The 27,907-nt window shown below is 41.8% G+C and overlaps 1 protein-coding gene across 1 annotated transcript; it reads right to left on the reverse strand.

Moving 5' to 3' along the window:
• Positions 1-1,509: 1,509 nt before the first annotated feature.
• Positions 1,510-20,882, reverse strand: ZNF583 (zinc finger protein 583). Its single transcript, XM_061140384.1, has 5 exons — positions 20,790-20,882; positions 19,145-19,230; positions 11,844-11,970; positions 11,513-11,608; positions 1,510-6,648 (listed from the first exon to the last, which is right to left on the reverse strand). Exons 2-5 carry the CDS (start codon positions 19,151-19,153, stop codon positions 5,189-5,191), a joined length of 1,692 nt encoding a protein of 563 aa, XP_060996367.1. The 5' UTR covers positions 19,154-19,230; positions 20,790-20,882; the 3' UTR covers positions 1,510-5,188.
• Between the last annotated feature and the right edge of the window lie 7,025 nt (positions 20,883-27,907).

Here is a 27,907-nt window from a genome sequence, read left to right on the forward strand (position 1 = left end):
GATTTGTCTATCTTAAAGCTGGAAATAAAGGGCTTCCCTTGTGGCTCAGCTGGTAAAGAATCCACTGCAATGCAGGAGACCTGGGTTTGATCCCTGGGTTGGGAAGATGCCCTGGAGAAGGTAAAGGCTACCCACCCCAGTATTCTGGCCTGGAGATTTCTGTGGACTATACAGTACAGTCCATGGGGTCTGTTATACACATACATATACACACATACAGAGACTTCAGGGATTTGTCTATTTTAAAGTTGGAAGTAAAATAGCATTAGATCATTATCACTGTATAAAATATTATTCTCTTAAGAGGCAGAGCCAAGCATCGGTGAAGATTACATTTCCTCCTCTGTAAGTCCAGTGTTATGATCCCAGTACTCACTTAAATTTTTTCCCCCCATATTCTGTTTCCAAAGTCATGTCACATTTTATGGGGCTTGGTTTATATTAGGACCATGATATCTGGTATGGCTTCTCCTTTGTTTTTTCCCAAGCCAATAATTGTCTGTCTTTCCTTCTGATGAATGTTTGTTTTCACCATATTACAGAAATCCTCAAATTCTGTGTTAATACTATTTAATGTAACCCATTCCTTCCTTTCTCCCTGGTTTCTCTTCACTGACTCCCTGGATATCTAGCCTACCAGTAATTTGGTCTGATTTTTACAGTGATTATCCTAGTCACCCTCAACACCACTTTACTAGGTTAGATCCACTGTTTAAAGCCTTTTCTGTTTTTTTCCTTTTCCATCCAGATTTTGCTAAAGCTAATCATTCTCCCCCACTGAAAGACAAGTGGGAGTAAACTGAAGCAAACTGTACATACAGAATATCAGTATTTGGCCTCATGTTTCACTACCGTTCCAGTATAAACTTCTAGATTCAAAGCAGTTCCAAGTCCTAAGTTGGAAGCTGCTCTTCTGTATTCTACAATCTAATATTGCTCATTAGAGGGAAGGCTAATTCTCTCGATCATTTTTATTAGGAGAAATTCACGTTTTTTGAAAGCTTTTAGGATAGTGTCCTCTTTAGTGTTACAGAATTCCACAAGCATATTTCTGGGTGTCTTTTTAAAAATTTTTTCTATTATAATATGGTTTTTGCCAGTTCAGCCTGCCCAACATTCAAGTGAGCTATTCCTAGCTGAGCATTCATAACTTTCTTCAGTTTAGAAAGATTCTTAATCCTTTGATACAGTCCTATTTTATTTTCTCTATTATTATTATTTTTGTGTGTGTGTATGTGTTGTGGAACTCATATTAACTAGACAGGCCTTCTATTAGACTTCCAAGTTTCTTTTCTCATTTTCTTCCACATTTATGAAATTGAAGAATTTACACAACTTTCTTTGAAATCTTCTATTATAACAGTAATTTTTTTTATTCTTAGGAGTTATTTCTTTTTGGTAGCTTCTCATATTTGCTTTAAAAGTGTAACATCTATTCCAATCTCAAATGTACTTTTTTAGCTTTATTCTCATTATATAACTTCACCTACTCCAGGTTTAGTCTGTCACTTGATCCTCATCATGCTGATAACTCTTCATCATCTGTGATGATCCTCAGCTGTCTGTTCACATTTGAGAATGATACTGTTTGATTCTCCTAGGTAGACAGCAGGTCTTTGGTTATTCTCACTATAGATCTGTTTCGCTGAATGAAGCGATTTACTGGGATTTCGGTGTGCCTGAAAAGGGCTGGAGAGATGATGAGATTCTCCAAATTCCAGGAACGGTTTCAACTTAGGCTACCAACTCTCATTCTAGTTGCTCTAGTTCCCCATAAGTTCATTGAATTTTTTCAACTTGTTTTAATGATAACATTCTTATTTAAAACATTACAGATAATGATAAATCTACCCTCTTGACTGGAATGTCCACTTCCAGGTCCCTCTGCAAAACACTTACAAATTTGACGTGTCTTTCAGGACTTATTATTGCTGTGTATTTGCATAGTTATAGAAATGTATTAGAAATGTATTTTAAAGATATAACCTCTATTATTCTGCAAGTGTTTAATCAGTGCCCTTTTGTCAAATCCTTATCAGTATCACCAGCCCAGTCTTCTAAACTGGTGTCAGTATTTCTCTATTGGTGAAAATTTAGATAGTTTTCAGTTTCATGTACTAACCACACTGCCCTCTGAAGGGGTCAGTTAACGTTTTTAACAACTTCAGTGCCTCCAGAGCGGCACTGATAAGAGTAGTTATTTCTCTATACAACTGCCAGGTTTTTAAAATTAGATTATTTAAATTTGCATCTCTTACTACTAGCAAGGTTAAGTGGGGACTGAGTGTTGGCATTCTGCATTTCTTCTGATTTGTCCATTATTATCCTTTGTTCATCTTTATTCTCAATTGGTTGTCCTTTACCTATTTATAGGTATTCTTATTTACATCTTTCCTTTTGTATTTTATTACAGCCTTTTCCCATTCTGTTTCTTTTGTCTTTTTAGAAGCAGGCTGCAGTCCATGGGATTGCAGTTGGACAAGACTTCGTGACTGAACAACTACTTTTGATAAAATCAACTTCATTAATCTTTACTTTGTGACTTTCGTTTTTGTCTAGTTTAGGAAGATATGTCCAACAGCAAAGTCGTAAGCATATCCTATTATGTTTTCTTCCAATACTTTACTATTTAACATTTAGGATTTTATTCAACTAGAACTGATCTTTCTGAATGGTGTGAAAAAAGGATCCAATTTACTTTACTTACAGAAGAGTATAATGGGAAAGCTTTGGTAGGGATACTAACATAACCTTCACATGAAAAATCATGAACTGTCTTGTCACTGTTACCCCCCAGCCTCTACACAAGCCAGCTTACAGCATGAGTTTCTCTTGGGACCTTTGGACAGACTGACTTCCCATTACTGAAATCCCTGTCAGGCAAACGTTTCAGGTCACAGCTGTTTCTGCTACATTTCACGAATAAGCATTTTTTTTCCCTTTTGTCTTTAACAAAATTTGATTATTTTCTGATACCTTTTAAATTGTTTTATCTGTTGTAGGATATGGAAGTATAAACTTGTGTATTTAATTGCAAAAGCAAGCCTTGAAAATTCTGATATTGACAATGAAATTTCAGGGAAAATTCTGATATTGACAAGTCGCCTTTACATCAGTACACAGAAGTACCTCCTCTCCTATGCTTTTTGAGTGCACATTTTATCAATCTGATATTGAAAGATGGTAGTTCACTTGTTTAATGATCCTTGTGAGAGTCAGTACTTATCATTTTCATCAGTTACCTCTTTATACCCCTTACTCATAAGGGAAGGAGGTGTCATTTTCTAAATGACTTGTAGGAGTACTTTGTTAAGGATATGAATCTCATAGCTTAAACATATTTTACTAATTTTTTAAAAATTCTGTTTAAAAACCTTTTGTACTATCTTTGACTATATAAAAGCTCATTAAAGTTTTTATATAGTCAAACCTAGAATACGTGTGTGGTTTCTGGATCTCATGTTGTATTTAGGGAGATTGTTTTCCATGATTATGTATGGTATCCTCTAATGACTCTGTTTTGCATTTGGATAAAAGAATGAGACAGTTGTTTTGTACAGAAATAATTTTGAGCAGAAACTCAAATACCAATACTGTTAAGCTACTGACAGTGAACTATCACCTTTATTATATATTTCCTTTATGTGTATATCTATTGTGAATGTTTATGTGTGTGTGTTGACAAACACGATGTTTCAAGCCTTAAATTCTTAGGATTTTGTTAGGTACAAAGAATCAATAGATTAATTTGGGGCTTACTAACATCTGTGTAATATTGAATCTTTCTTTACAGAAGGATAAAATATCTGTTCTTCTCATCCTCCATTAAACTTTACTCATTTTCTTTGTACTTATAGTCACATGAGAATTGGTTCCAGCACTGATTGCACAAAGTCTTCAGGAGTCAGGAAATAATGTGTAAAACAAGTCAGATGTAAGTCAACAGGTAGTGGTTTGAACTGTGGAAAAGTGGAAAACAAATGCCCATCTAAAGGTATTCATTTTAAATTTCACACAAACGTGTTTATGAGTTTTGACCTATAGTTTCGATTTCTTTTCCCTCTGGTCTTGGAATTACAGATAAGAACCTAACACTTTTTCTATTTAAATGACATGGATTTAACATGATTCATCAACCTGGAATTAGGAGCGGTGAGTTAAATTTTGTTTTCTAATCATCTTTGGTTATTGATCTTTTAAAGTTTTCTGTCTTTTGAGGACTATATTGCCTTTGTTTAAATGTAAATGATGAATACATCTCAGTAAATTTTACTTATTACAATTGATGTTTAACACCATCAATTTTAACACCATCAGTTTTAAGGTTTCTTAAAACTGTTGAATATATAATGAAGTTAGTTTTTCTTATCAACAAAATCGTATTTCCATGTTTGTACTGAAACAGAAGCCACCATCTTAACTCTATCATCATGAACTCCAACATTAACTCTACTGTGTTGGATACCCTTTTCACTCAGCTTCAGAACAAGGAAGCTCTTTCTACTCAAAAATCTTTACTCTCCTGGGTCTTGAGCTGTTTTGTTATTTCACCGATAATCACTGCTAAGATGATCAGATCTTCTTTGTATACATAGTTATCCTTTTATTTTACATTAATGTTTATTGATTATGCTAGGCACTGTGCTGAGCAATTTACATGCATTATCTCATTTAATCCTCCCATTAACTTTTGAGGTAGTACCATTATTATTTCTATAATAGAAATAAAAAGACAAGATGCTTACAAGGGACAAAATGTTCCTCCAGAACTAGAGGGCTAGAAAATGGAACAGTAAGAACTGGAACCCTGATCTAGTTGTTGCTGCAATATGAAATTCTGAATTTTGATAAGTAGCCCAGGAATGAGATGGTCACATGAAATGGGACTCTGAAATGTAAACGGGAACAAGGTATTGGGGGGCAGGGGTCTTTTAGGCTATTTTGAGCAATGTGCACCTGGACCTAAGACCTATGGGATGCCAGTGAAGGGTTTTAATGAGGGAGAAGTGATATGGTCAGACTTTTTAAATACAAGTTTGACTGCAATATGGATTACTAACAGGAAATGGTAAATACAGGGGGATGGATTAAAAAGCTATTCCCATAGTCTGTGTCAAACAGATTATCATGTATTGGACAAACATTTATAGAATGGAAATGGTTTAACGGAGTCAGATTCAAGGCATATTTAGGAGATAAAGCCTACAGGTCTTGGCAGCGGACTGGACACAGAGGCTGAGGGAGAGGAAAGAGTCAAGAATGACTCCATAGTGTGGATTCTCTCATGATGAGCGAGGTGTGCTCGCTGCCTGAAAGATTTCCTGCAGTCCTTACACTCATAGGGTCTTTCTCCAGTATGAATTCTCTGATGTAGAGTTAGAGACCCACTGTAGCTAAAGGCTTTCCCACAAATGTTACATTCATAAGGTTTCTCTCCAGTATGAATTCGCTGATGCTGAGCAAGGCCTGCATTCTGGCTAAACGTTTTCCTACATTCCTTACACATGTAAGGTTTCTCTCCGGTATGACTTCTCTGATGTTGTGCAAGTGACGAACTGTTGCTAAAGGCCTTCCCACATTCGATACATTCATAGGGTTTCTCTCCAGTGTGAACCCTCTGATGTTGATCAAGGTATGCGATCTGGCTGAAGGCTTTCCTACATACTTTACATTCATATGGTTTCTCTCCAGTATGAACCCTCTGGTGCTGAGCAAGGTGTGCATACTGGCTGAAGGTTTTCCTACATTCCTTACACTCATAGGGTCTCTCTCCTGTATGTATTCTCTGATGTACAATTAGGTATCCACGATGGCTAAAGGCTTTCGCACACACATGACATACATAAGGTTTCTCTCCAGTGTGAATTCTCTGATGCTGAGCAAGAAATGAACCATTACTAAAGGCCTTTCCACACTCGATACATTCAAAAGGTCTCTCTCCAGTATGAACTCTCTGGTGTTGAGTCAGGTGTGCAATCTGGCTGAAGGCTTTTTTACACTCTTTACACTGATAAGGTTTCTCTCCAGTATGAACTCTCTGGTGTTGAGCAAGGTGGGCATTCTGGCTGAAGGCTTTCCTGCATTCCTTACATTCATAGGGTTTCTCTCCAGTGTGGATTCTCTTATGTTGAGCTAGGTTTGCACTCTGACTGAAGGTTTTCCCACATTCGACACACGCGTAGGGCTTCTCTCCAGTATGAATCCTCTGATGAAGAGTGAGAGATGAGCTTTGGTTGAACACCTTCTCACATTCATTACATTTCAAAAGTTTCTTTTCTACATATACTTTCTTACGTTTCATTTCCACAGGTTTTTTCTGGTAACTTCTCTTTTGTGGCTCATGCTTATTACGTTTCTGCTTTATATCAAAGATTGTATCCTGATGGAAAGTTTGCCAGGACTTAGTATATTCATTACTGTGATCCTCAGTTAGGATTTCTCTGTGAGTGACGATCAGCTGACTAGCATGTACCTCCTGAGTTCCCAACTGGTTCTTAAACCAGTCCTTACTTTTAGGGTCTTCTCTCCAACTGGAGCAGTTGAGGTTATAACTAAGATGGCTTCTTCCCATCATCATTATTTTGGATGATTCTTCATAAATAACTTGCTTTGATGGAAATTCCTTGTTTCTAAATGCATACTCCCAATCTAAAAGATATCAAGGAAACAAACGTCTTTTGTATTTATGCATTAGAAAAAAACTTCTAAAACACCAACTGGTGAATGAACTACATACATAAGTTCAAGGATGTTAATAGCTGTTAAATGCAGTCTAACGATGAGATTATAAAGAATGAAAATGTGGAAAATTTATTAAGAAAATACCTCATGCATAACTATTAAGGTAACCATCAGAATATCACAATCATTATATATATATATATCTATATTAATATTAAGTCTGCAAACACCTTCCTTTCTTGCCTCAGGTTAGCCTGCATTCAAGGTAAGTTCATCAGCTTTAAAAAAAAAAAAGAAAAAACCTTCATGTCAATGTGGCTAAAAAAAATCTATTAGATCCCCACATACCAAAACACACCAGGTGTCATTAATTGCCATGAAAGTGTTAGTCACTCAGTTGTGTCTGACTCTTCGCTACCCCATGGACTTGCAGGCCACCAGGCTCCTCTGTCCATGAGATTCTCCAGGCAAGAATACTGGAGTGGGTTGCCATTTACTTTTCCAGGTGATCTTCCTGACCCAGGGACTGAACCTGCATCTCCTGCATTGCAGGAGGATTCTTTACTATCTTGAGCCACCAGGGAACCCTATTAATTGCCACAGGCTATATATAAAACTATGGTTAAACTATGGTTTAGCAGCCTGAAAATAGTCTTTCTGAGTATCATTTTCTGTGTGATATGTTCCAACCAAATGTAAATTTTCAGCTGATACTCAAGCTAAGATGTCTTCATATTGAAGTAAGTTTGTATCAAATTGTTGGTTTTATTAATCTGCCATAGGCCTTTATTTACCTTATCTTTTCCATTCCTAAATCAAATCACCTATTACTCTGTTCCAGACTTTCCAATGGTTTCTCACCTTATTTATAGTAAAACCAGACTTTCTATTATGATTTACAAAAGCAATGTAGCACAGAAACATAAATGTAAAATGATACAAAATTATAGCAAATAAAATCCAGGAAAATATGAAAGCATAATCCTGACCAAGTGGAGTTCATCCCACGAATGCAAGGTTAGTTTCATATATGAAAATCAGTGTAACTCACCACATGAACAGATTAAAGATGCAAATCACATTGTTTCAATCAGTGTAAAAGTATTTTACTAAATTTAACATCTGTTTGTTATAAAAATCCTCAGCAAAGCAGGAACAGAAAGGAACTTCCTCAAGCTGATAAAGGGCATCTAAGAAGTATCTGTAACAACTTAATGGTGAAAGAGTGAATACATTTCCCCTTAAGATTGAGAATAATGCAAGTATATTTGCTCTTAACCAATGCTATTCAACATTACAAGAGATCCTAGCTATGTCAATAAGAAATAAAGTTGTATTTGCAGATAACATTACTTTTCATGGCTTCCCTGGTAGCTCAGTTGGTAAAGAATCTGCCTGCAATGCAGGAGACCCTGGATCGATTCCTGGGTTGGGAAGATCTGTTGGAGAAGGGATAGGCTACCCACTCCAGTATTCCTGGGCTTCCCTGGTGGCTCAGCTGGTAAAGAATCTGCCTGCAGTGCAGGAGACCTGGATTCGATCCCTGGGTTGGGAAGATCCCCTGGAGAAGTGAACACCTACCCACTCCAGTATTCTGGCCTGGAGAATTCCATGGACTGTATAGTCCATGGGGTCGCAAAGAGTCGGACACAACTGATCACACATGCACACATTACTGGAAAAAACTTATATCTGAAAAATTATGTATCTTATATCCATAAAACTATATCACTTTCTATATAGATATATAAATATAATACTTATAAGAAGCCACTACACTGGATATGACAAAACACTGCTTATAGAAATTAAGACTGTAAAAAATGGCTAAATTTCACGAATTGGAAAACAATACTAGGATGTCAATGATAAAACAATGATACTAGGATGTCAGTTCTCTCTAAATTGATACATAGATTCAACGCAGTCCCAAACAAAACCCCAGAAGGATTTTTAGGTAGACATGCTCAACTTCATTCTAGAATTTATATGGAAATGCAACTGATCTATTAAAATAGTCAAAGTGATTTTACAAATTCAACTGATGTCAAAATTTACTATAAAGCTACAGTAATCAGGACAGTGTGGTACTGGTGAAAGGATAGACATATATAGATCATTGGAAAAGAACAGTTCAGGACTTAACCCATACATATATGGTCAACTGATTTTTAACAAAGATACCAAAAAGACAATATAATGGGTAAGGGAAAGTCTTTTAAAAAAGGGTACTAGAGCAACTGTGTATCTGAAAAACAGCAACAGGCTCACCCAGAGAACACACTGTGGCTGCCGAGGGGAGGCGCAGTGGGGGAGGGAGCGATCAGGAGTTTGGGACTAGCGGCTGCAAACTGTCCTAGAGGATGGACACACAGCAGGCCCCACCGCAGAGCGCGGGGAGCTGTATCCGCGTGTACCTGAGCCGTTCTGTACAGCAGAAATTAACAGAGCACTGCATGCCAGCTTTACTTCAACAAAACCATTCTAAATGAAAAAAACCCTCAACAGGTATGGTGAGGGTACGGAGCACACCTGGAACTCTGCTACAGTGCTGATGGGAATGAGAATACCATCTCCTTGGAAAACTAAAGTCACACACATTCCTGTCATATGACTCCATTTTTCCACTTTTTTTAAGCTGGTATTAAAAGCATTTTTTATCGGCATATAATTGCTTTAGCATGTGTGTCAGCTTCTCTGCACAGCAAAGTACAACTACGTGTGTTCGCACATCCCCTCCCTCTTGAGCCTTCCTCCCACAACCCCCACCCCTGTTTTTCCACTTTTAGGTATTTACCTAAGAGAAATGAAAATGTATGTCCATACAAAGTCCTGTACGTGCCCACTTCATACTGCCCACGCTGGAAATGACCCAAAGGTGCATCAGTAGGTAAGTGGAAAAAGGAAAATGTGGAATGTCTGCACAGCAGACTGACACTCAGCAACAAAAGCAGTCAATTACACATTTACTGCTCACATATGCAATCTCACATATGCAACAGTGTGATTTTCAAAGTAAATTTTGATGGTGAAGTAAACCAAACATAATAGTATGATTCCATTTAGTTTAAATGCAAACTAATCTAAAACGACAAAGGTTAGTTTGGAGCCAGAGTGGAGAAGAATGGACTGCAGAAAGGCACAAGCAATCTTCGGGGGTGATGGTCTTCATTGTAGTGATGGTTTCATGGATGTACACAGCTGTCAGAACTCATCCCACTGTAATTTACATTAATGCAACTTACTGTATGTAAAGTTAAGAAAAATAACGGATGGAAACAAAGGCTAAGCAAAGACTGACTTTAGTAACATGAAGTAAAACTCATGTAACAAGCTCTTTACACTGAAAATACTCTTAACTTGGAACCTATAGAATAGTTTTAAAAAAAAGCTATGTATTAGGTCATATAAAATCCTCAACTCATTAGAAAATAGAATTAGTAGTAATTGCTATCCTGATCAAATAGAATTAGTAGTAATTGCTATCCTGATCAAATATAATAAAGCAATTTGATCAAAATACAGTAAAACCAGAAAACTTTCTGTTAAACAACTGTTGTGTAGGGAATTAAAACTTGTCTAGGAAATGGAAATAAAACCACTAGATATCAAATACACCTGAAACTATAAAACCTCTAATAATTTCATTAGTGAATTAAGAAACAATGAAATAATAGTTTAAGTTTTCAGTTTTTTAGCATGTTTCCAAACAATGGAAACAAAGTAAATCTAAGGCAATAAATAATTAGTAAAGAGGAAAATAGAGAATTAGAAAAGGGGAGAATGATGAAGCTATATTTTATATTTAACAGATATAGCCAAAAGCTGGAATTTAAAAATAAATAAGCAAAATTGATTAATGAGTAGCAACCTAACTAAAACAATTAGCTATATAAAATAAAATGGGATATTTTATACTACAGTACAAAACAAAAAGAATTGTGATTACTATGCTCAGGTTCATGGAAATAAACCTGATAACTATCTAGAAAAATTAAAATTTATATAATTTAACTCAAGGAGGAAGTTATCGGGAGGCCACTTAGCAGAGGACACTGAGAAAGCTATCAAAGGTCTACTTCCCCACAGAGGCCCTGGTACCAGAGTTTTTCTTCCAAACTCTTAAGACTACTGACCTCATTCCTTCACACTGACATGTAATCAGACTTTTTTCCTAGCCTCCACTTCCCTCCAGTGGTATGCTGCATTTCTTTACTAGGAAATCTTCCCATCAGATAAGTCTTACTGTCCTAAGTCAAATTCATCTTTTCTTCTACAAACCTATTCTTCCTTTTGACTTGTTTCTGTTAAATGCTATCACCTTCCAGTTACCCAGATTTGAAGAAAATACCACCAGAAGTATTTTTCCGTTGGTGGTTTATAAACGTCAGAATAATCCTAAAAATGTAATAGGATGATTTTCTCAAAGTAGAAACCTGAATCCTCGTAAGAGATTAAGTGAATAAATGAATCAGTCCTTCAGTCTAAAAGGAATGAATGAGTGAAAAGGAAAAAAAAAAAATGCATTGCTGCATCTAGATGTTTAAAGACAGGACTGGAGCAACTTGTGTCAAACGGAAAAGCAAAGACAAGAAGATGCTGTGATATTTGGATCCAGAGAACAGGAAAAGGTTATCTGAGAGGGCAGTACTGTGTGAGAGTGAATCGGGGAGAGTTTAGTTGGGGAGCTCAGGCCAGAGACACCTCTGTCTCTTCCCAGGCCTGGAGCCCTTTGACGCTACCCAGGAAGCATCAGTTAGGAGCTGAACTTTTCAGGCTAGCTGAGCTTTCCTGGCAGGGGCCCCTCCAGCCCTGGGTCTCGTTCACTCACCAGGGCGTGCTCCCCTCGGCCCTTCCTCCTTCACCAGCCAGGGCTCCTTTCCTTGCTCCAGTAATGAGATCACATCTGGCTTAGAAACCGAAACTCCTGCTCACAAGAAATAAAAAGGGGAGTTAGCCAGGCCCACCAGTCAGATGGAGCTGCTTGGGCACTGGGAAGGGGAGGGAGCTGAGGAGAGGTGACGTGTCTGGGGGCGGGAAGGGAGCTGCACCAACACCCAACCCAGCTGCGCCTGCAGAGCTACACTCATCTGGGGAGAGCCGTGAGGCGCGGCACTGCGGAGCAGCCTCCTCGGATGCCGCCTGCAGGGGGACCTCCTCACCCAGCGACACCAGGCTCCGGTAGTTGTCCAGCATCACCTTCCTGTACAGACTCCTCTGCGCGGGGTTCAGCCACTCCCACTCCTCCTGCGAGAAGTCCACGGCCACGTCCCCAAACGTCAGCAGATCCTGAAACGACACAGACCCGCTCCTGCTCAGCCGGCCGGCGCTCCTACCCCCACACGAGCTCGGTTTATTAGAAACCCTGCGTGCGGTGCAGTTTCCGGTCAGCATCTCGGGTCCGGGCAACGCCCCTCGCTGTGCTTGGTCTTGACGTTCTGTCACGGAGAGCACACCATTTCAGAGGGTCTCCACTGATGAGGAAAAGGTGCAAGTGAAAACTGCCAGGAGCAGAACATGTAAACAATCAAATGTGAGGTAATGCTAGAGCATTTCTCAGTGTGGAAAATCAGGACAGATGGGAGCAGTAAAAAAAAGGCCTCAAGGAGGAGGCAGAAACATGCTCAATTTTTATATGCATTTTTCCAAATTATGCAATTGAATGATCAGTGTTCCAGCTATATCAATTAGATATATATAAACATATATTTGATGCTCACTGTATTGGTACTCTAAAATTACATACAAATGTAATAAAAGCAGTAAAGAAGTTTTATGGTGATTTTGCAAAAATATAACTTAAGTGTATGCCATTACAGAGAACAATCAGGAACAACAAAAGATTACATGACAGCTCTTGATAGTGTCACTAAGTTTCAAAGACAGTTGTTAACTTATCATACCCCCTAAAAGACAAAGTAATAGTAATTTTAACCACTATTAAGTTAGATAGGGAACATCTCAAATGTGATAATGCAGTGAAATCACAAAACACCTACAGCTCACAAGAGAAACACACCCAGTTGTGAACACCTAGTGAACAAGTTTCTGAAATGTTACCACACAGCTCTCAAACACCATGGTATGTTAAATTAAGGATCTCTGTAACATGAAATAAGACCTAGTCTGCTTCCCGAAAATTAAAAAAATGGGCATTCTTCCTCATGTGGTAAGTCTGCTCCAGATTTTTTTTTTTGGCTGTATGATCTGGTATGTGCTTTACAGGTTTGGCACATCACAGAGCAAAACCTACCCTTAAGCTGAGCTGACACGCAGCTGCCCTCAACGGCACCCACCCAAGCAGCCGAGCTGACCTGTCAGATCCTGAAATGCTTCCACGCTGCCTGGTGAGCAGTGGCGGCAGGGAGCCCCGCTGGCGGCCATCCTCACCACAGTCCAGTAAGGAGGGGACCGCCCGCCCCGCATCAGCGTCCAGGATCCCATCGGGGCAAGTTCTGGATGTGTCTTGGCCAGAGGGGTTGTCAAAAATGAACATCACTCCTATTAACGTGCCTCCTGACAGAGTAATACCCTTACTGAAGATGCATTTAAGCCTATCAGTGATGCTACACAGAAACATTTTTAATGAGAAAAAAAAAAAAAAAGAGTCAGTATATGAATAACTCTGAGTAATGGACAAAAACGTTAAGGAAACCACAAGTGAAGTGAAAGGACACCACGAAACATCAGTTACATTCATCAGCTTCTATCTTACATGCTTCCATCTCAAAAACAACTTAATAAAGGGAAATCTGGGAAGTGAGTGAAGGCTTCAAGGAAGGGAACACCAGTTGGGTTTAAAAGATGAAACTTGTGCGAGACAGGGCTGGGCACCATCAATCATAAATTCTATTAAAACTCAACCACTTCAATACACTCTTTAAAACTGTGTGCAAAAAAAGTGTTCCACACACATCATGTTTTCTGCAGTAGAGGCCAGGCAGGTGTTGCCAGGTAAAGTTCTTACAAGATGTTTTTTTTTTACTTGCACGCACAAACAAAGGGATTCTGGATTTTGATGGTCTGATTGACATTTTCCTCTTAGCCAATGAGATCTGAATACCTTTCAAATGTTTTTATATTTATTTTGATTCTATAAGACAGGAATCTTATACCATTTTGTCACCTTATTAAAGAAGCTTAGGAAATGTCTGGAGAGAGCCATCACGATGGCAGAGCAGCAAGACATGAAGCCTACCTTCTCCCACAAACAGAAAAGTGAAAGACAGGATTCTCACAGCAGCAAGAGAAGAACAGAGCGTTAATTACAAGGCCCCCCCGGCGGCTGTCAGGTGAGCCTCTACAGACACACTGCAGGACAGAAGGGACTGGCAAGATACAGTCAAAGACTTGAAAGGGGAAAACCTGCAGCCTAGGCTACTCTTACCACAAGATTATTTAGAGTAGAAGAAAATTTTTTAAAAGAAAGAAAATAGTGGCTGGTATTTCTACCCACAGTGATTTTTTTTTCCCTTTCTAAGTTAAAAACTCGGAAGTCCTAACCCCCAACATCTACCTACCTCCCATAAGCAGTCAAAATGCACAGTTAGTATGTATTTGTTCACATTTCCTTACACAGACATGTCTATGATTACATATTAATTTACTGATAACATCACTCTTGTTAGATGCATATTATTATCAATACATAATGTAAATCAGCCATATCTGATTTACTAACCCCTTGCTTATTTTCAATTATGTCAGTCTTAATTTTTCACTATGATGTTACAAAGGTCTCTAGTTATTGTCTTAAAATATACTCCTAAAAGTTTTTCTCTCCATTAAGATTAGGATTTCCCAACTTACTTAACATCAGAAAAAAGTTTAATTTACACTATTCTGGCCTAGTCAGAAAAGGACATAATGAAAAAAAAAAAAAATCAGGTTGGGACTGAAGTTTTGACCTGTAGTCAAAGAAATACTAATAAAAGTTTTTCAGGTAGAAGGAAAATGGAATGAAGTGAAAAATAAAAGGAAAATGGAAGCATTGAAGCACAGGAAGAAATTCAGAGCCCCGAAACAATAACTAAATATAACATCTACAAATAATAATATAGGGGAGTTACCTTGTTGAGAAAGTAACAAAAGTACTAACTATAGACGGAAGATTACAGAGGGAAGAAAGATGATTGTTACAGTAGGAAGTAATGGATACATATTATCCCAAAGTGGCCACTAAAAGAATAATAGCCTGCTGTGAGAATAGAGAAAATATAACACATATACTGTTTTATAAGAGGTTTCCCAGTTGGCCAATACAGGAGACATGGGTTTGATCCCTGGTCTGGGAAGATTCCCCTGGAGAAGGAAAAGGCAACCCACTCCAGTATCCTTGCCTGGGAAATCTCATGGACAGAGAAGCCTGGTGGACTACATATAGTCCATGGGGTCACAGAGTCGGATATGACGTAGTGACTGAGCACAATAACAAGAGGCATACTTTAAATATATAATCTTTAGAGGCAGAGGTTCTCAAAAACTGTGCATTAAAATCATCAGCGGACTCAGTAAAAATGCGGTTTCCTGGGCCCCATCACAAGAGACTGTGACGCACTCAGGGCCTTTGGGTCGATGGGCTGTGTCCCCCACATAACATACCCTCTGCCGCCTTCCGTCACCAGCTCACCGACAGCAGAAGAGAGGCTGCTTGCTAGCTCTTGCTGCCCTGGTCTCAAAAATTCATTCTTTTGTTGATTTATATATTAATTTGGCAAGTATTTAGTGGATTCTTACTACCTACATTGTTGTAATTCCCTACTACCTATACTGGGAATACAAAGGTGGACAGAATATAGTCCCTCCCCTTGTGGAATTAAAATTCTGACAGAGGAGAAAGACATTCAATATAAGGTCACACAACGTCAGGTAATATTAAATACTATGACAGAAACAAGGTAAGGTAACTTAGAGTTACGGGGCGTTCATAGAAGTAAAAATGGGCTTCCCTGGTGGCTCCGATGGTAAAGAATCTGCCTGGAGTGCAGGAGACTCTGGTTCCATCCCTGTGTCAGAAAGACCCCTGGAGAAGGAAATGGCAACCCGCTCCAGTGTTCTTGCCTGGAGAACCCCATGGACAGAGGAGCCTGGTGGGCTACAGTCCTGCTGCTGCTGCTAAGTCGCTTCAGTCGTGTCCAACTCTGTGCGACCCCATGGATTGTAGCCCACCAGGCTCCTCTGTCCACGGGATTCTCCAGGCGAGAACACTGGAGCGGGTTGCCATTTCCTTCTCCCGGGCTGCAGTCCATTGGGTCACAAAGAGCCAGACACGACTGAGTGACTAATTTTCACTTTTGTGTAAGATAAAGATAAAACCTTAAAAATGAGCTGAGGTTTGGGGAGGCAGGAGCGGGGATTGGGATGGGGAACACATGTAAATCCATGGCTGATTCATGTCAGTGATGGCAAAAACCACTACAATATCGTAAAGTAATTAGCCTCCAACTAATAAAAATAAATGGAAAAAAAAATAAAAATGAGCTGAGGTTTGAACAACAACCTACATAAAGTGGGAGAGCTAGACAGGCCATCCTCTAGGGGAGGAGAGTTACAGACGAGGAAGGAGCAAATGCAAAGGTTCAGAAAGAGAGAGGAGCTTGGAACGTTTGAGGGACAGAGAGCCGACCAGTGTGACTGGAGCAGAGAGCAGTGAAGATGGGAGGAGAGGAGGTCTGAGCGCCGGAAGCTGGGCCGTGTGGGCCTGAGAGGCAAGGGAAGGACGCGGGACTTCATTCCATGGAGGAGTGATGCGCTCTGTGACCCCGAGCACTCTGCTCCCAGGAGCCTGTCACCGTCCTGCCACCCTTACTCACCCTCAGCAGCACAGCCTGCTGCCTCTGACAGCCACTAACAGTGGCATCTGCACATCACTCCTTCCTTGGCCTCTTTTTCCTCATTTGGAAAACAGTGTCTCAGACAACCAGGTCACTCATAATTTTCTTCCTGGCTTTATCATTTTATGAACCTAGAACTCTCCTGTCTAAACAGACTAGCTACTGGCCACGTGTGGTTATTTAAATCAATCAACATTTAAAACTTCAGCCCTTCAGTCACGCTAGTCCATACACATGGCTCCACAGCCAGCGCGGCTAGCCGCTCGGTACTGGGCAGTGCAAACAGCGTCTCCACCACCAGTCACAGGGCTGCTCTGCGTGACAGAAAACAAGAAAGAGAGGTAGCAGCTTGTGGTTTTACTTTTTATATTTAATCTACACAATGTTTTTAGCCTCAAGGTATGAGGAAGAAAAAAATTTCAAGCGAACATCCAGCCCTTCTCCTCTGATTTAAAATATCATTACGCTATCATATAATAAACTAGTAGACAGTAAATTCCATGAAGACAGTATCTATTTTTTAACTGTAGTATTGCCAGCATTTAACATACAGTAAGATGTTCAAGCTGGTTTTAGAAAAGGCTGAGGAACCAGAGACCAAATTGCCAATATATGCTGGATCATCGAAAAAGCAAGAGAGTTCAAGAAAAACATCTATTTCTGCTTTATTGACTACGACAAAGCCTTCGACTGTGTGGATCACAATAAACTGTGGAAAATTCTGAAAGAGATGGGAATACCAGACCACCTGACCTGCCTCTTGAGAAACCTATATGCAGGTCAGGAAGCAACAGTTAGAACTGGACATGGAACAACAGACTGGTTCCAAATAGGAAAAGGAGTATGTCAAGGCTGTATATTGTCACCCTGCTTATTTAACTTATATGCAGAGTACATCATGAGAAACGCTGGGCTGGAGGAAGCACAAGCTGGAATCAAGATTGCCGGGAGAAATATCAATAACCTCAGATATGCAGATAACACCACCCTTATGGCAGAGAGTGAAGAGGAACTAAAAAGCCTCTTGATGAAAGTGAAAGAGGAGAGTGAAAAAGTTGGCTTAAAGCTTAACATTCAGAAAACTAAGATCATGGCATCTGGTCCCATATCCTCATGGGAAATAGATGGGGAGACAGTGGAAACAGTGTCAGACTTTATTCTTGTGGGCTCCAAAATCACAGCAGATGGTGATTGCAGCCATGAAGTTAAAAGACGCTTATTCCTTGGAAGGAAAGTTATGACCAACCTAGATAGCATATTAAAAAGCAGAGACATTACTTTGCCAACAAAGGTCCATCTAGTCAAGGCTATGGTTTTTCCAGTGGTCATGTATGGATGTGAGAGTTGGACTGTGAAGAAAGCTGAGTGCCGAAAAATTGATGCTTTTGAACTGTGGTGTTGGAGAAGACTCTTGAGAGTCCCTTGGACTGCAAGGAGATCCAACCAGTCCATCCTAAAGGAGATCAGCCCTGGGTGTTCATTGGAAGGACTGATTCTGAAGCTGAAACTCCAGTACTTTGGCCACCTCATGTGAAGAGTTGACTAATTGGAAAAGACCCTGATGCTGGGAGGGATTGGGGGCAGGAGGAGAAGGGGACGACAGAGGATGAGATGGCTGGATGGCATCACCGACTTGATGGGCATGAGTTTGAGTAAGCTCCGGGAGTTGGTGATGGACAGGGGGGCCTGGCGTGCTGCGGTTCATGGGGTCGCAGTGAGTCCGACACGGCTGAGCGACTGAACTGAACTGAAGTCTTTAATAACTATATGTTCAGTGAGTGAATAAGTATTTTCTGTTCTTACTTGTATTTGTTTCTGGATGTTATATGCTGATCTTTTTCTTTCTCTGGCTCCCATTCTATATTATTTACTGGTTTTGTTATTACAGAGGTAAGCAGCCACTTTTTAATGTATATTCAATAGTCCCTCCTATCAGTCTCTTTTTCAAAAAATGTCCTGCAGTTTTCCATATTAACTCATCATTCATCTTCAGTGAATGATGCAGAATATTCGGTCTGTGGCCTGATGCTAACTCAGGGTATCTCATTACTCCCGTGGAGTCCTTCTTATTAATGCTCACCCAGTGCCTGAAGAAAACTCCTGTCCTAGCTGACCCACCCTTTAATACTCAAGACCAGCAAATCCCACTCCTCAAAACCTCCCTGAGCAAGAGCCCCTGCCCTGTGCCACAGCTAAGCCTTCCCCCGCAGTCCCTGTCGGCTCTCGAGCTCAGGTCTGTGGGAAAGCTCGAGACTGCTGCTCGCATCTCAACAGCCACTTTGACCTCAGTGAATCAAGTCCCTCCGGCGAAGATTTTCATCTTCCACCAAGGAGTGTATTTTGGCCTCTTAAGACCTCTCAACTGAACACCTCACCCACAGCAAGTGCTAAACTGTTTCTTGAATAGTAGATGAAAATTCTGGCTGAGGGGAAAAAAAAAAAGAAGCTCACTGCGCTTTGAGGGTGGTGGTGGTGAGGAAATCTCCTTTCACTAGATTGGAGAACATGAGGACCAGATCAGTGAATGAATGGAACTTCAGTAGAGTGGGGAATTTCAGAGAAAAGCAAAATGTCCATGTTAAATCTGAAAAAACAAGGCATTTCAGAGAAGAGAAGAAATATTTCCTTACCTCGGACATGGCTTTAAGAAATTATGACAGCTCTTCTGCCCTCCTCCTTCCCGCTCCTCTCTGAGCAGCGTTCAGAGAAAACACAGCTGGAGAGGGAAGAAGAAAACATAAAATGCCAGGACTGCCCTCAGCTCTCAGCACCATCAGCTTTTAAGAAAGTCCCGTTTCCTTCTCACTGCCCTTCTCCCCACCACAGAACATAAGAGCTGACACTCAACTCGTGTTTGCTATCTAAATTCTTTCACCTACCTGCTTTAAGTACAGTTGATTTATAGTGTTATATTAGTTTCAAGTGTTCAACACAGTGATTCAGTATCTTTAGAGGTCATACTTCACTTAAGGGCTTCCCAGGTGGTTCGAGTGGTAAAGAATTCGGGTAACAACGCAGGAGACATAGGAGACACTTTGATCCCTGAGTCAGGAAGATCCCTGGAGAAGGAAATGGCAACCCATTCTTGCCTGGAGAATCCCACGGACAGAGGAGCCTGGTGGGCTACAGTCCATGGGGTCCCAAAGAGTCGGACACGACTGAAGCGATTTAGCACGCTCATACTCCATTTAAATCTCCCACGTGCTTTAGATCTCAATATGCGACATAAACTCTGTGCATAAAATAGCTCCTCGTTTATAAGAATAACAGTACCCTTCAGAGTGGTACTGCTACGTAAGGGGTGTGTCCCCCTTCACACGTGAAATTCACATCAGTGAAATTATCCAAGGCTTCATGGTAATTAAGCAGCTGAGCCCAGCTGGGATCCGTATCTGCCTCCTTAGTCTCTTCGCTAGAGGATGACATTGAAAGGAAATGTGTCCCCACCGTTTCTACAAAGATGAGATTAAAAAGCTACAAAGCGAATGCCTCAGAGAAAGCATGTTTACACAGGGCAGCCCGCAGAGGGGTCGTGTGGTCTGGAGGACCCTGGACTAAAGAGGACTTCCTGCTTCTAGCCCTGGCTTATTATAAAGCACACCAGAAAACCATTCGCTCAACTTTTCTAACAAATTTCCTCGACGGGGGTGGGGAGGGTGTGCAGGTGCAGTGACATGCAGAAACCGTCACCGCAACTCCCTAAGTTACGAGTTACTGTCCACGGAACTCCCTGCCTTGGCCAGTACAGCGGCGGTGGAAGGACCTTCGGTGCCGGAGGCGGTCAAGGCCGGCGCTCAGGGCTCTGCCCGCCGGGCCGAGGCCGTGTCCTCCCCAGCTCTCTTCCCTCCGTCCCTTCCCTCTGTGAACTCCGTCTCCTCCATCTCGCGTCTCCCCCACTACACAGAGCCCCCAGGCCTGGGGCGCGCACACGCGCGCGCGCACACACACACACTCACACACACCCGCCCCACCGCCCCCCGGGCTGGCGGCTCTCCGGGCGCAGCCTGCGGGGACGCACGGGCACAGCCGCGGGCGCACGGTCACGACGCTGTCACCCGCGTCCTCATACTCTCCTCACACACGGCCGCGCGCGCTCCCACGCGCAGGGTCACGCACACAGTGGCGCTGTCACGCGTTGTCACGGCCAGACTCGGCTCACTCGCTCTGCTCACATAGTCACGCACACCCTGACCCCGGCTCCCACCATCCCGGACGCCCTCACTCGCCCGCCCGCCGGCAGGCCTGCCCGCCCACGCGCCGCGCGGGACGCCTCACCTCTCCTCGCTCGGCGGCCGAGCGGCCCGCGGCCGGGGCGGGGACTCGATCTCGCCGCGAGCGGCGGCCTCACAAAGGGGCCGCGGCGCCCGGGCGGGCAGCCGGCGCCGGCCGCGGGGGCCGCCGGGAGCTGGAGTCCGGCGCCTGGCCCGGGGCGGCGCGGAGCATGCCGGGACTGCCGGCCGCGGCCGCCGGCGGCTTCCGGCCTCGTCCCCTCGCGTCGTCTCTGCCGCGCTCCCGCAGCCCCGGCCTTCCGACCCAGAGCCGGCCCGGCCCAGCCCTCAGGCCGGCGGGCCCATCGCCCGGCTGTCGAGTCCGCCTAGACCTGGGCGGGCAGCGTGAACTGCGCAGGCGCACCTCGCTCGCGTCATCAAGGTGTCCAGAACCGCTGGCCGCGCGTGGCGGCGGGGCTGGGGGGCGCACGCGCAGTGGCCGCGGCCGCGCGGGCGCCGCAGGTGGCGCTCCGGGCCGGCGCTGGGGGGACGCAGACGGTGGGGCTGGGTGAGCGGGCCACGGAGAGCGCCGGGGCTCGGGGCTTCTCCTGTATTCCCTCTATCCTCTCGATCCTTTCATTTGCCACTTACTGAGGGCCTACCGTGTGCCAAGCAGGGCTTCCCACATGGCTCAGTGGTCAAGAATCCGCCTGCCGACGCGGGAGACCTGGGTTCCATCCCTGGGTCCGGAAGGTCCCCTGGAGGAGGACGTGGCAACCCACTCCAGTGTTGTTCCCTGGAGAATCCCATGGACAGAGGAGCCTAGCGGGCTAGAGTCTGACAGGACTGAGCGACCAAGGAAAGCACAGTTCGCCAAGCGCTGTTGTAGGCGCTGGGGACGCACCTAGGAACGTGCCAAAATCCCCATCCGCGGAGCTGAGGTTCCAGTGTGGGAGAAATTTAATAGGAGAAAAAAAAAATACTGATAAATACTGGGAATTGATACACGTTATAAAGAAAAGCAGAGCACAAGGCTATTCTTTCGGCACTTCGTTCATTTTACACCCTCTTGTTCCTATTCAGTATGTGTCTGAAAATGTTTAATCAACTCCTACCTCTAGTCCTCACATTCATGCCTCACCTTCTCTGAAATTGCGTTATAGGATGTGGAGCTTCAGATTAACTTCTCATCAAAGGGAACAACGACAAAAAGCTGGAAATGTTTATATGGAGGAAATGTAAAAAATGCAAATGTTATATTTACAAAGATATTGAAACACTGTATATAGTAATAACATGTTGAATATAAACAACATGGTTAAAAGTAGAGAAATACGTTTGATATTATACAACTTATAAAACTACTTGTGTGATACTGCAGCAACCTGTATTTCTGGGGTTTTGTTTTTGTTAAAGGCGGAATTGATCTGCTACAGCTACATTAAGATTGCACTACTGGAAAACTGTTCCTATATATAAAAAAGTAAAAGGAACACAATCCACAAAAACTAGTTGGTTTAGTGTTTTAATGTTGAAATTCCAACTGTACCTAACCTCTGACTTTCTGAAACAGTGCAAACATGCAAATTAAGACATATCAGTAAATGTGCAGGTTTTTGCAGCCTTTTCCACATTTCACAGATGTATGAAGAATCTTGAATGCCCATAAAGATGTATGGGCATCTTTACCCTGAAGAAGATAGGTGATAACATTTTTTGTTTTCAACCATTACCTTTTAAGCTTCTGTTGGCAGAACCCTCTACAAAGCTTGCATCAAAATTTACTGTGACCTGCACAAAAGACAAATTTATCATTTTCAAATCAATAATCAGCAAACAGATGTCTGCCTAGCATATTAAATTTAATGGAGTAATCTAAGTACATGATCTTGAGTATTAAGAGTACAGAATCCGAGACAAAAGGACCCATTTACTTTGCTCTCATTGTCACAGTGAAGATATATTTATTTTTTTCATGGATTGATACTGGAGCTAATTTAAGTCTGTACTCTATTTTGAGTTAAATTTTATAACAGGTGTGAGGCTGAAGTTCTTTTGTTGCGGTGCATGTCCGATGGTGCCAGCCCAGCGTCATTTGCTGAAGATGCTTCTCTTCCTCCAATAAACTGCTTTTGCACCTGAACACAATTCTAAAACGGGCAAAGGATAAGGAGACCTCTCTCCAAAGAATATGAATGGCAAGTCCAAAAGCACTTGAAGAGATGCTCAAATCATCAGTCCTTAGGGAAATGTAAATCAAACCATAATGACTTGCCATTTCCCACCCACAAAAATGGCTAGAATCAAAAAGTCAGACAACAAAGTGTTGGTGAGGATGTGGAGACACTGAACCCACATACATTGCCAGTGGGAATTTAAATGAAGTCGCTGCCTTGGAGAAACATTCCAGACATTTCTCAAACAGCTAGAGTTACTACATGACCCAGCAATTGCAGTCATGGATGTATATATACCTAAGAAAAATGAAAACACGCATCCATGCAAAAACTAGTACACAAATGGTCCATAACAGCATTATTCACGATGGCCAGAGTGAAAACCACCCAAATGCCCAATCATTCAGTCATCAACTAATAGAAGGAATGATGTGCTGATACCAAGCTCCAAGGATGGGCCTTGAAAACATTACATTATGTGAAAAGCCAGTCACAAAAGACTACGTATTGTATGAGCCCATTTGACAAGAAATATCTGGAATAGGCAAAAACTTCAGAGAAAGTAACTCAGTGGTTGTTTGGGCTGAGGGGAGGACATGAAGAATGAGCACTGACATCAGGCTTTCTTCCTGTGGTGATGAAAATGTTTCAAGTTTAGATTGTGCTGACAGTTACACAACCCTGGGAATATACTGAAATACCTCCAAAGAAGAAGAGCTTCCCTGGCGGCTCAGACACTACAGAACCTGTCCGCAGTGTGGGAGACTCAGGTTCAATCCCCGGGTCAGGAATATTCCCCAGGGAAGGAAATGCTGATCCACTCCAGTGTTCTTGCCTGGAGAATCCCATGGAGAGAGACTGGGGGGCTACAATCCATGGGGACACCTTAACCACTGAAGAACCGAAGGGAGCAGACCCTGAGAAAAGGGCAGAATTTCATCAGCTCCAGCAGTGCATCTGCTCTCATTCCTCCTCTGCCCCGCCCCCTCCTCAATTAAAGGTCGGAACTAGAGCTCTGGGAGTGAAGCACTCCTTCATACACAACATTTAAGGGGGCACCAAAAAACAAAACCAAACCAGAAACCAAAACACATGATACATCGATGAAATGTTTCTAAAAATAAAGATCAATGTAAAAAGTTCATTATGAACAAAACATCAAAATCTTAGAGACAAGATCTGGCTACTTATTAACCAACAAGTGACTGAGCACAGCAAGACTGAATTTCCCACCTTGAGAACCTATAGTCCAGAAGACAGTTGCAAATTCGAAGCATCTGATTAGTGGTGATCACTCTAAAGTGACCATTTTTGCTTTTGTAGCCAGTTATCTGTGAGGAGATACATTTGAGACTACAAAGACATCCTGTTCATTATCAATCTTCAGCAACAGCTTTAGAATCAGTATTTCTGCTGGAATCAATTACGTCCACGATGGCTGAAAGATACCTCTATCATTCCTTCTATATTTACTAGTCGGAATTCTGTAAGTTCTTTCTCTTCTCATTCAGTCACATTTATTTTAGTATGAATATATGAAATATGTTGATTTATACTGTTACTCTAATTATACTGACGCTCAGATTGTCCCAGTTACGCCCACAAAAGCCCTCCTCAAACTGAATCCTGGAGAATACACTTCAAAGAGCTTTGACAAATATCTACATCCATGTGATCACCACCTCAATCAAGATATGCAAGATTTCCATCATCCCCCAAACTCCCCTTCCATTCCTTTTCCAACTTTCCCTGAACCTGTGGGCCAGAGCAACCACTGATCTTTCTGTCCCTACAGTTTTGCACATTCTAGAATTTCCCTTTAAATAGATACATGCACAGAGACTCCTGTGCATATTTCTGGAGCTCTTTCTCTGAGTACCTCCCTCCCATCCCTTCCTTCCTCTTCCACACTCCACTCAGCTAATTCCAGTTGCTTGAGTTTCCCCAGCTCTGCTGTCTCACTTTAGGAAATCTGGTGTGCTCTGCTTGCATCCCTCCTTCCTGTATTGTCTGCAATATGCCTCCAGAGAGAGAGCCGTTGCTGCAGGAGGAAGTCATTTATTCTCCCCTCTCTCAGGGACCAAAGTCTGACACTACCAGGTGTCCAATATCTGAAAAGACTTGTTTCCTGCATATTATCTAGTTTTCTATTTGCATATAAAGTGGGATGCAAGTTTTGTGCTCTTACACCACTGCACTGTGGGCAGGGGCTCCTCTGGGATATTTGTGCACACCCCCTACTTTTGGGCCTAAGTATATACTACATTCTCATTTTGTCTTTTCCCTGCCATCATCCTGGAATCAGACATCACCCCAGTAAGCTTTGGTTCCTTTTCATTAGAGAATGGTACTTAGAGACCAAGGTCTGCTTGTTGCTACTGAGGCATCATTGCTTCCACACTCCTTCACCAAATAGAGAAGAAAATTATACAAACACACACTTAAAAAAAAAAAGACTAATTCAAATGAACTTTTATTTTAGAAGTTTTTAATTTACAGAAAAAACTGCAAAGAGAGTACAGAAGGTTCCCACACACTCTGCACCCAGTTTTGGTTAATTTAACAATTAATGAACCAACACTGATGCATTATTGTTAAAGTCCACACTTTATCTTTCCCACTTTTTATCTAATGTCCTTTGGTTTTTCCAGGATCTCACTCAGGATACGTTATTTTTAGTAGCTGTGTTTCAATAGGCTCCTTTTAGTTGTGATGGTTTCTCAGACTTTCCTTGTTTACAATGACCGTCACTCCACTTTTGTGGAGTTCAGGGCAGATATTTTGTCGAATGTCCAAGGACTGCCATTTGTCTGCCATGCTGTCATTAAAATGAGGCTCTGTGTTTTCAGGGGGGAGATCATAAAGGTCAAGTGCCATTTCCACCACATCTTATCACGAGTACCTGATCTTAGCATGCCATCACTATGGGTGTTAACACTCATCTCAGTGAGCTGCACAAACATATTTTTAATCATGAGTTCACACCAACTCCACATCATGGGGTGGTTCTTTATCTTCTATTATCCTTTATTTATATCTCTCTTTTCCCACAGTAAACACTGGCCACCAACAAATCAATGCCTTTATTCAGTTGCTCAGTTCTAAAAACGCCAATGCTGGGAACTATGGAGAGCAGGAGGAGAAGGGGACGACAGAGGATGAGATGGTTGGATGGCATCACCGACTCACGGACATGAGTTTGAGCAAGCTCCGGGAGACAGTGAAGGACAGGGAAGCCTGGCGTGCTGCAGTCCACGGGGTCACAAAGTCAGACATGACTTGGCAACTGAGCAACAACAATAATGCACATGAAATAGTTTCCAAATCACGATACCAAAGCTATTGTGAAAAACAATCTACTAAATTGAATGCAGAGGCTGTATTTTTTGGCTTTTGGTTTTTACTTATCAGGAATGTTAGCTCCTTATCTGAGATTCATAAAGTTGTAAAAATTTTGTCATTTGTGTTTCGCCTTTGCTTATGGTGTATTTTGCTTTACATAAGTGCTTTAGTTTTATGTTCTCAAGTGCAGTGGTCTTTTATTACATCTGGATATTTAAGTCAGAAAGTCTTTCCACACATTCACGTCATAATGGAATTCACCTCTGTACATGTCTGCTATTTGTATGGTTTAAATTAGAACTCAAGTCAATTTGGAGTTTATTCTTTTGCATTATGTGAGCTATTAATATAATTTTATTTTTTCCCAACTGACTATTCAGTTATTCCACAAGCTTATTAAAAAAAATCCATTTTTATCCCAATGATTTGCCACATTTACACACAGTAGACTTCCCTCTGCACTTGATATTTTTGGACCCTCTAGTCTCTCCCACCTAACAATTAATGAGCCGATACCACACAGTAGTTACAATTATAGACCCTTTTTAGAATGTTTAATATCTGGTCATTTTAGCATACATTATAGCTTTCCTTTCTCAGAATATTCTTAGCCATTCTTGCAAGTTTGCTTTTTACTTTGAGCTTTAGTATCAACTTGTCTATTTCCAATGGAGAAACAGTACTGGTATTTTTATTGGGTTTAAATTACATTTTGAAATTAACTTAGAGAAAAGCATTCTTCAGATGTGCAACAACGTGAATATGCACAGATCTTAGGAAAAACGTTTCAAGAAGGCAGATGCAAGAGAACGTGTTGTAAGACAACTCAAGAGGCAAGGGCGCTGGACTGGGTCTGACTCGGGGACAATTGTATCACCCTGGACCGAAATGTTTTCCTCATTCACAGGCCAGGTTTAACAGGGTCTGAGCAGATCCAGAACATTGGACTTCCCACCATATCAGAACACGCTGTCCGGGGATGGGCAAAGTTCAGGGCTTCTCACGCTTTCACAAACCCAAAGTTGAACTACCTGTAGCTAGAGGTCTTAGCCGAGAAATGTCATCTCATAACAGAAAACTCTTTGACATCTCCTTCAAAACCTTTTTGCTGATTCTGTATTTTCCTTCATAATCTGCAAGTATTTCAGCCTTTTTTTGACATAATGTTTTAAAATTGTTTAGTCCCTAAGTCGTGTCGGACTCTCTGCGACCACATGGAGTATAGCCCACCAAGTTTCTCCATCCATGGGATTCTCCAGGCAAGAATACTTGAGCAGGTTGCCATTTCCTTCTCCAGGGGATCTCCTCGACACAGGGATCGAATCTGCGTCTCCTGTACGGCAGGCCCATTCTTTACCACTGAGCCTCCTGGCCAATACTTTGGCCACCTGATGTGTAGAGCCGATTCACTGGAACAGACCCGGAGGCTGGGAAAGATTGAGGACAGGACAGGCGACGACATTGGACAAGATGGTCGGATGGCATCTTTGACTCGATGGACAGGATTTGAGCAAAGTCCGAGAGATACTGAAGGACTGGGAAGCCTGGAGTCTTTGGGGTCGCAAAGAGTCGAACACGACTGAGCGACACAACAACGTTTTAAAATTAGTTACCAAAAAAACAAATAAATAAAATTAGTTACTAAATAAATAAATAAAATTAGTTA

Source organism: Dama dama, chromosome 4, assembly GCF_033118175.1.
Source record: "Dama dama isolate Ldn47 chromosome 4, ASM3311817v1, whole genome shotgun sequence".
Lineage (NCBI taxonomy): Eukaryota > Metazoa > Chordata > Mammalia > Artiodactyla > Cervidae > Dama > Dama dama.

What these genes read in the sequence shown, in the direction of transcription:
- ZNF583 (XM_061140384.1), bottom strand. An exon ending in CCGGAGCCTGGTGTCGCTGG is followed by an intron (nt 11,609 to 11,843) that starts GTGAGGAGGTCC and finishes TCTTGTGAGCAG; the next exon opens with GAGTTTCGGTTTCTAAGCCA. An exon ending in GCCGAGGGGAGCACGCCCTG is followed by an intron (nt 6,649 to 11,512) that starts GTGAGTGAACGA and finishes GATATCTTTTAG; the next exon opens with ATTGGGAGTATGCATTTAGA.